At 41.3% G+C, this 12,470-nt stretch overlaps 1 protein-coding gene across 13 annotated transcripts in view; it reads left to right on the forward strand.

Moving 5' to 3' along the window:
- Positions 1-820: 820 nt before the first annotated feature.
- Positions 821-12,470, forward strand: part of LAPTM4B (lysosomal protein transmembrane 4 beta) — a 91,606-nt gene continuing 79,956 nt past the window's right edge. For all 13 annotated transcript variants that reach the window (XR_013351395.1, XR_013351396.1, XM_077846677.1 and 10 more), the window contains exon 1: positions 821-1,083. Coding sequence is in view for 10 of the 13 variants with exons in the window: in XM_077846677.1 (XP_077702803.1) it covers positions 985-1,083 (99 nt within the window). In the remaining 3 variants the exon portion in view is untranslated. The remainder of the gene's footprint in view (positions 1,084-12,470) is intronic.

Genomic DNA, 12,470 nt, shown 5'->3' on the forward strand with positions numbered 1-12,470 from the left:
AGAAACTTAAACTCCACCAAATTTTCTCTTGCTCCAAGTCTGAAATGAAACCTTGCCATGCACTAATAATCTCACTCATCTGAGATGCTTGGCTTAAACGGTGCTTACAGGCTAACCCAGGACAAGGGTGCTTTGAGACAAAACAACAAATGGGAGGAAATAAGCCCAAACTGGAGTCCTATCTTTCAGTACCTCTTAACGCTCTATGATGTGTCCTTCGGAGACCTTGTGGCAGTAATTGGCTTGATGATTGTTTCTTTCAAGCTGCAGCCATGATTAAAAATGCTACCGAAGCACAGTGAGGATGTCCTTGACACATATCCTATTTTCTGGGAAAAAGGTTGTTACCACAGTAATTGAGCCGGGAAGTGGAGACAAATTGCTCTGGGCCCCGGGAGCGGTTCAAAGTACTGCTGTTGACCGGAATCACACCCTGCAGTTTTCCCCCCTTCCAGTTTGCAAGATAACATTTGCATCTACAGATTATCTGCAACCCAGAAGTGGAAGGGGAGAAACCGCAACCAAGTAGACTGTAAAAGTGACAGAGTAACACAAATGGCCACATGAAAGAGGAGGCCCGGAACTCCCCCGTGGCTCTGCTCCCGGACCGCCGCGGGGACGCAGGATGATTGATTTACCTCCCCGGGCCGGCGGCGCCCCGCAGCCGCTGGAACCCGCGGTGACATCACTGGCCCCGGCGCGGGTCACGTGGCCTGCCCCGCCCCCGCCCCCGCCCCCGCCCCCCGCCCCCCGTCCCGCTCCCGCTCCTCCTCCCGCCGCCTTCGCAGCGCGGGGTCCGGCCGCAGCAGCCGCTCGGAGGGCTGGGCTGAGGCGCGGAGCACAGGCCACCGGCGAGCGGGCGAGCGGGCCCAGCGAGCGGCGGGGGAGCCCGCGACCGCCGCGCGACCAGCCCCGAGCGACGCGCCCGACACTCCTGCAAACTTGGGCGCGCGCTCGCGCCACGGAGCGCTCGCCGCGGGAGCGATGAAGACGGTCGCGCCCTGGACGCGGTTCTACTCCAGCAGCTGCTGCCTGTGCTGCCATGTCCGCACCGGCACCATCCTGTTGGGCGTCTGGTACCTGGTGAGCGCGGCGACGCGCGGGGGGCGACCTGCGGGGGAGGAGGCCGCGGCGCCGCGAGCCTCCCGGCCCGGGACCCCGGGACCCCGGCCCCCGGCCCCCGGCCCCCCTGCCCCCCGGCCCCCGGCCCCCCGGCCCCCGGCCCCCCTGCCCCCCGGGACCCCGGGCCGCGCGCCCGTTGCGCGCCCCTGCGCCGCTCTCCCAAGTGCGGCCTGGAGGTGGGGCGACGCCGGTGCTAATCCGTCTAAAGTCGTATTATTTGAAACTTAATTTCTGCGCGAGCCTGGTCGCCAGCCCCGGCTCGGCCAACCTGGGGAGGGGTCCTTTCGGGCCCGGAGTCGGGGCGGCGGTGCGGGCTGGGGCCGCGCCCGAGGCCGCCGCCTCCCGGGCAAGCGCACCTGGTGGCGCGGGAGCAGCGCCGGAGCTGCGCGCCACGTGTTTTCCGGCCCTTTGCTTCTTCTCCCCGCCCGTCGGGCTTAGTGCCTGGACGGGCCTCGGCAGGGTCGTGGGGTGACAGCTCGCAGCCCACTCCCCCCGCCCGCTGCGCACCTCGGCGTCCGGGAGAGGGAGTGGTTGGCGGGGTTCCCGGCGCGGCTGCCCGGCGGAGAGCCCTGACCCAGACGGGCTTGGCGTGCGCGGCCTGCGTGCGGTCGGCCCCGGGAAGCCCTTTACACCGACTCACCTTCCCTGCCCTTTGACAGGTGATCCCTGTACCTTTCTTAGCGGACACCGCCAGCAAATCTGATTTTTTCCCTTTTTTTTAGGTTGGAGCTTTTTAAGAACTTGTTTGTATGGGGGAGCAGTGACTATTAGGGGCAGTGAGGAAACCTCATGGGAGTCTTTCTGGCCTTTCTGGCCCTGTGAGTGCCCCAGGTTGATTGTTGGCGCCCCTGGACCACACCAGCAGGGTCGGATTCCTCTGCATTTCGGGTTTTGTGCCATCATGATGGAGAGTTAGACCCGAGCCACTGTGCAGTGCATACCGCTGCATCAAGGTGGTATATTGAACTTTTTAGTGAGAATAAATTCATCTTAGCTATCAGAATTTTTTTGTTGGTTCATATTCACCTTTTCGATATTCTGTGGACATTGTCGATTTGTGTCATTGTGCCATTTTAAGCAAGACATTTTCCCCCCAAGCATATGGTGTTCTCTGAGCTATTTATAGTTTCAAGTTTCCTTTAGTCGGTGCCTATCCTATCACAGGCCACACAATAGACATTTTTGGCTTAAAAGCTTTCAAACAGATCTTTGGTTTGTGGGATTCTTTTTGTGCAGTCTGAATGCAGATAGAACATCAGCATCTTGGCTCAACACTGACTGCTATAAGCCAAGAAATGCTTTACAGAAATTTTAAATTACAGCAAAAGGATAGTAGGTGGCCTCAAAATAGGGCTTTTATTGATGGTCAAGACAGACTATTTTATCTAAATGTCTTGTGTCCTCCTTGGAAATGTTCAAATCTGCAGACTTGCAAGTACACCAGTAAATGTAATTTGTAAAATCTAGGGCGCTGCATTAGGCAAATGTACTACACCATCTACAGATAAGATAAATCTAAATCTACTTGAGCCCTGTAGTTGGCTTTAATCCCATCAGACACTATTGGTGTAATAAAAGGAGAGTATTCTTCATGCTTTGTCTACTGCTTGAACATGCTCTTTGTGGAAAGTAGTTATTGCTGTGCATGTTTTAACGTTGGAAACAGCATGGCCTTTTGAAAGATAATTAGAAAGCTTTCTAGAGATGTAAGAATGCTATGTTAGGTAAGCCTAATAAATGGGAAATCTGGCTTTAGTACTGATACCTTCATAGGAAGTCTTTTGCATTTCATAAAACAATTTAGACTTGTGAGTTTACCTCATACCATTAAATACAATTTGGTTATCCAAAACTTTATTTTATATGAACATTTTTAAGATGAGGGAGCAGGGTGGCTGAAGAGCAAGGCACCTCTCCATCTCACTCCACTAGCCATCTGGATAGAGTAGGGTCAGTTATCAGACAGGGGGAGAGTTTGCATGAAAAAAGGATACAACTGTGGGTAGGTATTCAAACAAAAGTTCACTGGAAACTCTCTTCCTTAAATTAATAAATAATTGGGGATGCCTAAGTGGCTCAGCAGTTAAGCATCTGCCTTCAGCTCAGAGTGCGATCCCTGGGTTCTGGGATCGAGTCCCGCATCGGGCTCCCTGCGTGGCACCTGCTTCTCCCTCTGCCTGTGTCTCTGCCTCTCTCTCTTTCTCTGTGTCTCTCATGAATAAATAAATAAAATCTTTTAAAAAATGCATAAAAAAGATCCACTTTACCTATTTGGTATAATAGGCAATTATTTATTAATTTTTAAAAAAATTTTATTTATTTATTCTTGAGAGACACAGAGAAAGAGAGAGAGGCAGAGACACAGGCAGAGGGAGAAGCAGGCGCCACGCAGGGAGCCCAACGTGGGACTTGATCCTGGGACTCCAGGATCATGCCCTGGGCCCAAGGCAGGCGCTGAACCCCTGAGCCACCCAGGGATCCCCTTTGATGCATTTTCTGATTGCTGTTTCCTACCACTACCATTTACTAAGGCCCTGTATGCCAGGTATTAAACTAGATGCTTTGCATATACTAAATTTTTACACATTCCTGGTAAGGTAGATTTTCTTACTCCTGTTTTAGAGTTGAGAAAATAGAGGCCAAGAGAGCGTAGATGATTTACATACAGTCCTATGGTTGGTTTGTGATCAGGGTGATGTTTTACTTGGCCCCATTTCCATTTATTTTTATCTTTTAAAAGTTGTGGATATGTTTTGGTTTTGCCTTAGAATAACAGAGGTTTCCTATGGTCCAGTAATAAAGCATATTGATTTCAGGTATTTATATTAGAGATCATTTGTTGTTTATTTTTTCCTTTTAATGAGGCATAATTTATATATGGGGAAATCCACAGAAGTGTACATTGAGTTGACAAATGCATACACCGTATGTAACCCATGTGCCTAGAAAACGTTTCCAAAACCCCAGAAAGTTCCCTTGTGCCTCTTCCCAGTTTATTCCTGCCACCCCTTTACTGTCACCCTAAAGGAGAGTTTTACCTGTTCTTATAAATGGAATTGTACTGTATGTATTCTTTTGTATCTGATTTCTTTCACTTAGCATTAACGTCCTTTAAATTCATTCATGTTAATTGGGGTATATCAAAAGCTTGATTGATGCTTTATATTGCTGAGTATTATTTTATTGTATGAATAAATCACAATTTATTAATCTTTCACCAGATGATGGATATTTGGTTGTTTCCAGTTTGGGGCTATTATGGATAAAGCTGCTCTGAACATTCTTGCACAAGACTTTTTGTGGATATATGTTTTTATTTCTCTAGAGTAAATACCTGGCAGTAGAATTGTTGGTTATTGGTTAAAAGTCCATTTAACTTTATAAGAAACAATTTTCCAAAGTGGTTCTGCCATTTTATACTCCAACCAGTGATATACGAGGTTCCAGTTGTACCACATCCTTGTCAACATTTGGTATGGTCAGTCATTTTAATTTTAGCAATTTTGGTGGTATGGTATGGTAGCTTTAAATTTCCCAAATAACTAATGATGTGGAAGTTTATCTTGCTCATGGCTCTGTCTTCCTTTGTGATGTGCTAGTCATTGCCCATTTTAAAATTGGGTTTTATCTTTTTTTTCTTAATGATTTATAAGATCTGTTTATATATTTTGGATTCTGGCCTTTTGTTAAAGATCCATTTTGTGAATGTTTTTTCCCAGCGTATGGCCATCTACCCACTTTCTTATGGCATATTTTGATGAACAGAAGTTTTTTGTTGTTTTGAGAAAGAGTGAGAGAGAGTATGGGGTGAGCAGAGGGAGAGGGAGAAGCATGGGGCTCAATCCCAGGGTGGACCCTAGGATCACCACCTGAGCCAAAGGCAGATGCTTAACTGACTGAGCTACCCAGGCTCCCCGATGAACAGAAATTTTTAATATTAAGTTCAATTTGTCAATGTTTTCTTTTATGTTTAGTACTTTGCATAATCTAAGAAACCTTTGCCTACCCCCAGATTGTGAAGATAGTCTCTTATATTTTCTTCCAAAGCTTTGTGGCTTTAGTTTTTATATTTACATTTATGATCCACCTGTAATTAATTTCTGTGTTATAGTGTGAGGTAGAGGTTTGCTTTTATTTTAATAATCAGCTTCATCGCTTACCCTAAAAAGAAGTCAAATTATTACATAACCTTTAATAACTATAAATGTTTTCAGAGAGACAAGGTAATTATCCATCTTCACAGAGAATGAAAACTGACTTGGCCTGGTTTCCAGAGGGATCATAATAAAAAAGAAGTACTTGAAGCAGGCTGATTGCTATGGAGTCTTCTGGGGTTTTACTCTTTCTTCATTAAAACTTCCTGTTCTAAACCTGAATCCATTAACTTCCTTCCCAAGTTCACCTGTAGTCTAGTCTCTCTCTCCCCATCTATCTAGACTCCTCGCCATGTACCTGTTTCTCTTCCTTAATTCCATGTCCAAGTCTTACTGATTTTTGTTCTGCCTCCTGGTTACCTCCTTTTTCTGTCCTTTCTTCTTGCTATCATTTTCCTTAATAGGCTCCTGTTAGCACTCTCTTGGCTATTATAGTAGTCTTTTTGCTTCTAGCTAGCCTTGCCATTAACAATTCCCCTTTTTTTAAAGTCTCTTACAGATGCAGCTCCTGGAAGTTTTTTTCTCAGACACAAATATGAACTTGTTAGCCTGCTTCTAAAGACTTTGGCTCTAGCCTAGGGAAGCTGTGTACTTCATGTCCTGCGTGTTTCAGGCCAACTTCAGTTGGCTTCAGCAGCACCATAGTTTCTGCCACATCTTTCCCCCTCCCATCCCTTCCTTCTCTGTTTACCCTCTTTTGCAAGCCATTGCTTAAGCTCTAAATCCCAAAATTCATTCTGATTTGATAAATTTAAGCTATCTGTCCACCCCTGAACCAAACAGACCAGGAATATGTGACTAAAATAGTCAGGTAAATTTGGGTCTGGGATATTGTCCTGGCCTTGACCTATTGATTAAAAAGGAATGTAAGCTGGGGGTTTGCTCAAAACACCAGTTTGAGAGCGCAGGGATGAGTAATTTCCCTGAGAATCTGAGGCTCTTTGTGGGAGAAAGAAGACAATGATAATGCTTGCTAATCCTTAGGCTAAAGCCCCTGTTTCTTTTTCTGTTCTTTCTTTCTTTCTTTTTTTTTTTTTTTAAAGATTTTATTTATTGGTTCATGAGAGACCCAAAGAGGGAGGCAGAGACACAGGCAGAGAGAGAAGCAGGCTCCTCTTAGGGAGCCGGATGCGGGACTTGATCCCAGGACCACAGGATTATGCCCTGAGCCGAAGACAGACGCTCAACCACTGAGCCATCCAGGCGTCCCTAAAGCCCCTATTTCTTTTTTTTTTTTTTTTTTTAAGCCCCTATTTCTTAGGGAATATGTGTTACCATCAGGACCTGAATTTCTCTGGACAAACTCAAGGAAAGTTTTTTCCTTTGTAACTTCTTTCATTGTTTTACCACGTAATTTTCTTAGAATGTTTTAAAAGGTGGTACTGATCGTTGGAAGCATCTGACCTTGACACCTGGGAGGAGTACACCTTTTTATGTATGTCATCCTTTTCATCATCACCCAAGTGTATTTTAGGGACTTAGTCATTGAGCAAATACGTACGGAACGCCTCTTTGTATCTGTACCCTATTCATAAGGTAGTGGGCCATGTATCAGATTATAAAGGATAAAAGAGGTGAGGATAGCTGGTTTCTTAGCTTTACGACCTGATCTTTTATTTTATTTTTTATTTATTTATTTATTTTTTACAACCTGATCTTTTAAATAACCAACTGGTTCACTTTGAAAGTCCCAGTTTGGTTGTGTACCCAAGCCTGATGGGTTCTCTTTGTATCCTGAGAAATTCTGGTGCGATAAATAGTTTTTTGTTGTTGTTTTGTTTTGTTTTGTTTTGTTTTTTGTCTCGGTGGTAATACTGGATACTAAAACCAACAGTTTGTATTTGTAGAATGATTGATAATTTTTAGTGGGCTTTCACATTTATTCTTATTTAGACCATAAAGGAACCCTGAGGTCAGGTACTGTATGTAGGTGGTGATATGCTCATTTAAGATTGATTCTTTTTAGCTGTCAGATTCAGTTACTTATCTGTAAGTCCAGGGCAAAATATGAGCTAATACATAGTACTTATATAATCTTTATTGCCTAGTGTTTTTCCTACTATATTAAATTGTAAAAGACTGAAGTACTAGGTTATAGACTTTAGATTTTCTCCTGTAGGCAGTGGGGAGGCATCGAAAAATTATGAGCAAGGGTGATAGGATGAAAGCAGTCCCCCGCCCAGTGTAGACTCTTTGTTTTGTTTTTTTGCTGGTCAGTAATGCACTATACATATTTTTTTTCCTTTTAACATTTTGTCTCCTTTACCCATTTCTTTAACCTCCCACCACCTGCCTCTGGCAACCACCATTTGTTCTCTGAGCTTGTTTTTGTTTGTTTTTTAGATTCTATGTATAAGAGAGATCGTATGGTATTGTCTTTCTTGATCTGACTTACTTCACTTAGGATGGTGTCCTTAAAGTCCATCCATGTTGTCGAATACATCAATATTTCATTCTTTTCTTATGGTTAAGTAATATTCCATCATGTAAATATATGTCACAGGGCAGCCCTGGTGGTGCAGCGGTTTGGTGCCACCTGCAGCCTGGGGTGTGATCCTGGAGACCTGGGATTGAGTCCCACGTCAGGCTCCCTGCATGGAGCCTGATTCTCCCTCTCCTTCTGCCTGTGTCTCTGCCTCTCTCTGTGTCTATGAATAAATAAATAAAATCTTTAAAAATATATATATATATGTCACAATTTCTTTATCCATTTATCTGCTGACAGACGCTTAGAATGATTCCATATCTTGGCTATTGTAAATAATGCTGCGATGAACATGGGGGTGCAAGTTATCTTTTCAAGTTAGTGTTTTTGTTTTCTTAAGATAAATGCCTAGAAGTGGAATTGCTGGATCACTTGGTAGTTCTATTTTTAAATTTTTGAGGAAACTCCATACTGTTTTCCATAGTGCTGCACCAATTTACATTCCTATCACCAGTGTACAAGGGTTCCCTTTGCCCCACATGCTCATCAACACTTGTTATTTCTTTTCTTTTTTCTTTTAGCCATTTTCCCAGGTGTGATGTGATATCTCATTGTAGTTTTGATTTGCATTTCCCTGATGATAAGTGATGTTGAACCATCTTTTCATGTATCTGTTGGCTGGCCATCTGTATGTCCTCTGGAAAAATGTCCATTCAGATCCTCTGCTCATTTTTAAATTAGATTGTTTTTTGCTATTGGCTTGTAAGGGTTCTTTATATATGCTGGAAAGTAGTCGTTTATCAGATAGATACATGATTTACAAATATTTTCTCCCAGTTAATAGGTTGTCTTTTCATTTTGTTGATGGTTTTCTTTGCTGTGCAAAAGCATTTTAGTATGATGTAGCCCACTTATTTTTGTTTTTGCTTTTGGTGTCAGATTAAAAAATCATCACTAAGGCCTATGTCAAGGAGTTAACCACCTGTATTTTCTTCTAGGAGTTCTATGGTTTCAAGTTTTACATTCAAGTATTTTATCCATTTTGAATTGATTTTTAAAAAAGGTTTATTTATTTGAGAGAGAGAATATGCATGCAAATACTTGAGAAGAGATGGGCAGGGACAAATGGAGAAGCAGAGAAAGAATCCCAGGCAGGCTTCCTGCTGGACCTGATGCCGAGATCATGACCTGTGCTGAAATCAAATATTGGACGCTAAACCAAGTGAGCCACCCAGAAGTCCCCATTTTGAGTTAATTTTTGTGTGTGATATAAGATAGTGGTCGAGTTTCATTCTTTCACATTTAGTTCTTCAGTTTTCTGAACACCATTCATTGAAGAAGCTGTTCTTTTCTTAACTGTATATTCTTGGCTCCTTTGTTGCAAGTTAATCAACTATATATACATGGGTTTCTCTTATGCTCCATCATCTGTGTGTCTGTTTTTATGGCAGTACCATACTGCTTTGATTACTGAGCTTTATAATACAGTTTGAAATCAGGGAGTGTGATGCCTTCAGCTTTGGTCTTTGTCAAGTTTGCTTTGATTATTCAAGTTTTTTTGTGATTCCATACAAATTTTAGGATTATTTGTTCTATTTCTTTGAAAAATCCCATTGGAATTTTGATAGGGATTACACTGAATCTAGCTTGCTTTGGGTAGTATGGACATCTTAGCAATATTGATTCTTCTAATCTATGAGCACAGAGTATCTTTCCATTTATTTATGTCTTCAATTTCTTTCATTAATGTCTTAGTAGTTTTCAATACACCTCCTTGGTTAAATTTATTCCTAGGTGTTTCATTCTTTTTGATGCAATTGTAAATGGGATTATTTTTTATTTCTATTTCTAGTAGTTCATTATCAGCAAATAAAAATGCAACATATTTTTGAATATTGATTTTATATCCTCCAACTTTAATGAATTCATCTATTCTAATGGGTCTTTTTTATATTAGGGTTTTCTATATATAATATATCATCTGCAGTTAGTGACAGTTTTACTTTTTTTTTTTTTTAATTTTTATTTATTTATGATAGTCACAGAGTGAGAGAGAGAGAGGCAGAGACACAGGCAGAGGGAGAAGCAGGCTCCATGCACCGGGAGCCCAATGTGGGATTCGATCCCGGGTCTCCAGGATCGCGCCCTGGGCCAAAGGCAGGCACCAAACCGCTGCGCCACCCAGGGATCCCTACTTTTTTCTTTCCAAGTTGGATGCCTTTTATTTTTTCTTCTTGTCTAGGACTTCCAATACTATGTTAAATAAAAGTGGTAAGAGTGGGATATCCTTGTTTTGTTCCTGATCTTAGAGGAAATGTTCTTAGCTTTTCACTGTTGAGTATGTTAGCTGTGGGCTTATCACATGTGGCCCTTTTTATGTTGAGGTATGTTCCCTCTGTAACTACTCTGTTGAGAGTTTTTATCATAATTGCTGTTGAATTTTGTCAGTTACTTTCTCTGCATATATTGAAATCATGTAACTTTTAGCTTTCATTTTGTTAATATGATATAGTACATTGATTTGTGGATGTTGAACTATCCTTGCATCCCTGGGAAAAAAATCCCACTTAATTATGGTATATGATTCTTTTAATGTATTGTTGGATTTGGTTTGCTAATATTTTCTTGAGGATTTTTGCATCTATGTTCATCAGGAATAGTGGTCTGTAATTTGCTTTTCTTGTAGCATCCTTGTCTAGTTCGGTATCAGGGAAGTGCTAGTCTCATAAAAGGAGTTTGGAGGATTTCCTGCGTCTTCTATTTTTTGGAAGAGTTTAAGAAAGATTGGTATTAATTCTTTGAATGTTGGGTAGAATTTATAAGTGAAACCATATGGTCTTGGCCTTTTCCTTTGTTGGGGTTTTGATTATGGATTCAATCTCCTTACTACTAATCTGCCTGTTCTGATTTTGTTTCATCATGATTTAGTCATAATAGTTTGTAGGTTTCTAGAAATTCTTTTTTAATTTTATTTATTCATGAAAGACACACAGAGAGAGGCAGAGACATAGGTAGAGGGAGAAGCTCCTTCCTGCAGGGAACCTGATGCAGGACTCGATCCCAGGACTTCAGGATCACGACCTGAGCCAAAGGCAGACACTCAACCACTGAGCTACCCAGGTGCCCTGGCTTCTAGAAATTTATCCACTTTTGTAGGTTGTCCATTTTGTTGGCATATAATTGTTCATAGCAGTCTTTTATGGTCCTCTGTATTTCTGTGGCATTAGTTGTAACATTTCCTCTTTCATTTCTTTTCTTTTTTTTTTTTTTTTGAAGATTTTATTTATTGAGACACACAGAGAGAGAGAAAGGCAGAGACACAGGCAGAAGGAGAAGCAGGCTCCATGCCATGCCGGGAGCCCAACGCAGGACTCGATCCCAGGACACCAGGATTGCGCCCTGGGCCAAGGCGCTAAACCGCTGAGCCACCCAGGGATCCCCAAGCCACCCAGGGATCCCCTCCTCTTTCATTTCTGATTTAATTTATGAGTCTTTTTTATCCCCTAGTGAGTCTAGCTAAAGTTTTATCAATTTTGTTGATCTTTTCAAGGAACCAGCTCTTAGTTTCATTGGTCCTTTTTATTGTCTTTTTAGTCTCTATTGCATTTATTTCTGCTTCAAGAAAAGCCTTACTAACTTTGGGCTTCATTCTTTTTCTAGTTCCTTGAGGCATAAAGTTAGATTGTTTATTTGAGGCTTTTCTTTTTTCTTGTTTGTAGGCATTTATCACTGTGAACTTTCCTCTTAGAAGTGCTTTGCTGCATTTCACAAATTTTGGTGTGTTGTAGTTCCTTTTTTATTCATTTGAAGATTAAAACTTTTTAAAATTTCTCCTTTGACTCATTGGTTGGTCAGTAGTGTGTTGTTTAATTTCCACATATTTGTAAATTTTCCATCTTTTTTAAGACTTTGTGGCCTAACATATCATCTATCCTGGAAAAATATTCTATGTGCATTTGAGAGGAATATTCTGAGTATATCTGTTAGTCCCTCTGTCTAACATGTTATTTAGGGCTAATGTTTCCTGTTGATTTTCTGTCTGAATGCTCTATCCATTGATGTAAGTGGAATTTTTAAAAACCCCTACTCTTATTATACTGGTGTCTATTTTTCTCTTCAACTCTACTAATATTTGCTTTATATATTAGGTACTCCTATGTTATGTGCATAAATATTTATAAATATTGTTGGATTTACCCCTTTATCATTATGTATTGACCTTCTTTGTCTCTTATTACAATCTTTCTTTTATTTTTTATTTATTTTTTTTTTTTACAATCTTTCTTTTAAAGTCTATTTTATCTGATGAAGGTATAGCTGCTCCAGCTTTCTTTTGGTTTTCATTGGTATGGAAAAATCTTTCAAAAAAAAAAAAAAGAAAAATCTTTCAATCCTTTCACTTTCAGTCTTTGTGTGTCTGTTTAAGGTGAATTTCTTGGAGGCAGCATATAGATGGGGCTCATTTTTTAATTTATTCAGCCACTCTGTCTTTTGATTGGAGAATTTAGTCCACTTGCACTTAAAATAATTGATAGGTATGTATCTATTGCCATTTTCTTAATTGTTCACTGTTTTTGTAGTTTCTCTTTTTTTCTTCTCTTAATTTCTTTAGTGATATACTTCTGTCTTTTGTGTATTCATTATAGGTTTTTGTTTTGTGGTTTCCAGGAGGCATATATATAACAGTTTGTATATAACAGTTGATTTTAGGTTGATAACAACTTGTTTGAAACCATTGTAAAGCTCAATGTTTTTACCATCTTTGCCAT

This window comes from Canis aureus, chromosome 14, assembly GCF_053574225.1.
Source record: "Canis aureus isolate CA01 chromosome 14, VMU_Caureus_v.1.0, whole genome shotgun sequence".
Classification (NCBI taxonomy): Eukaryota; Metazoa; Chordata; class Mammalia; order Carnivora; family Canidae; genus Canis; species Canis aureus.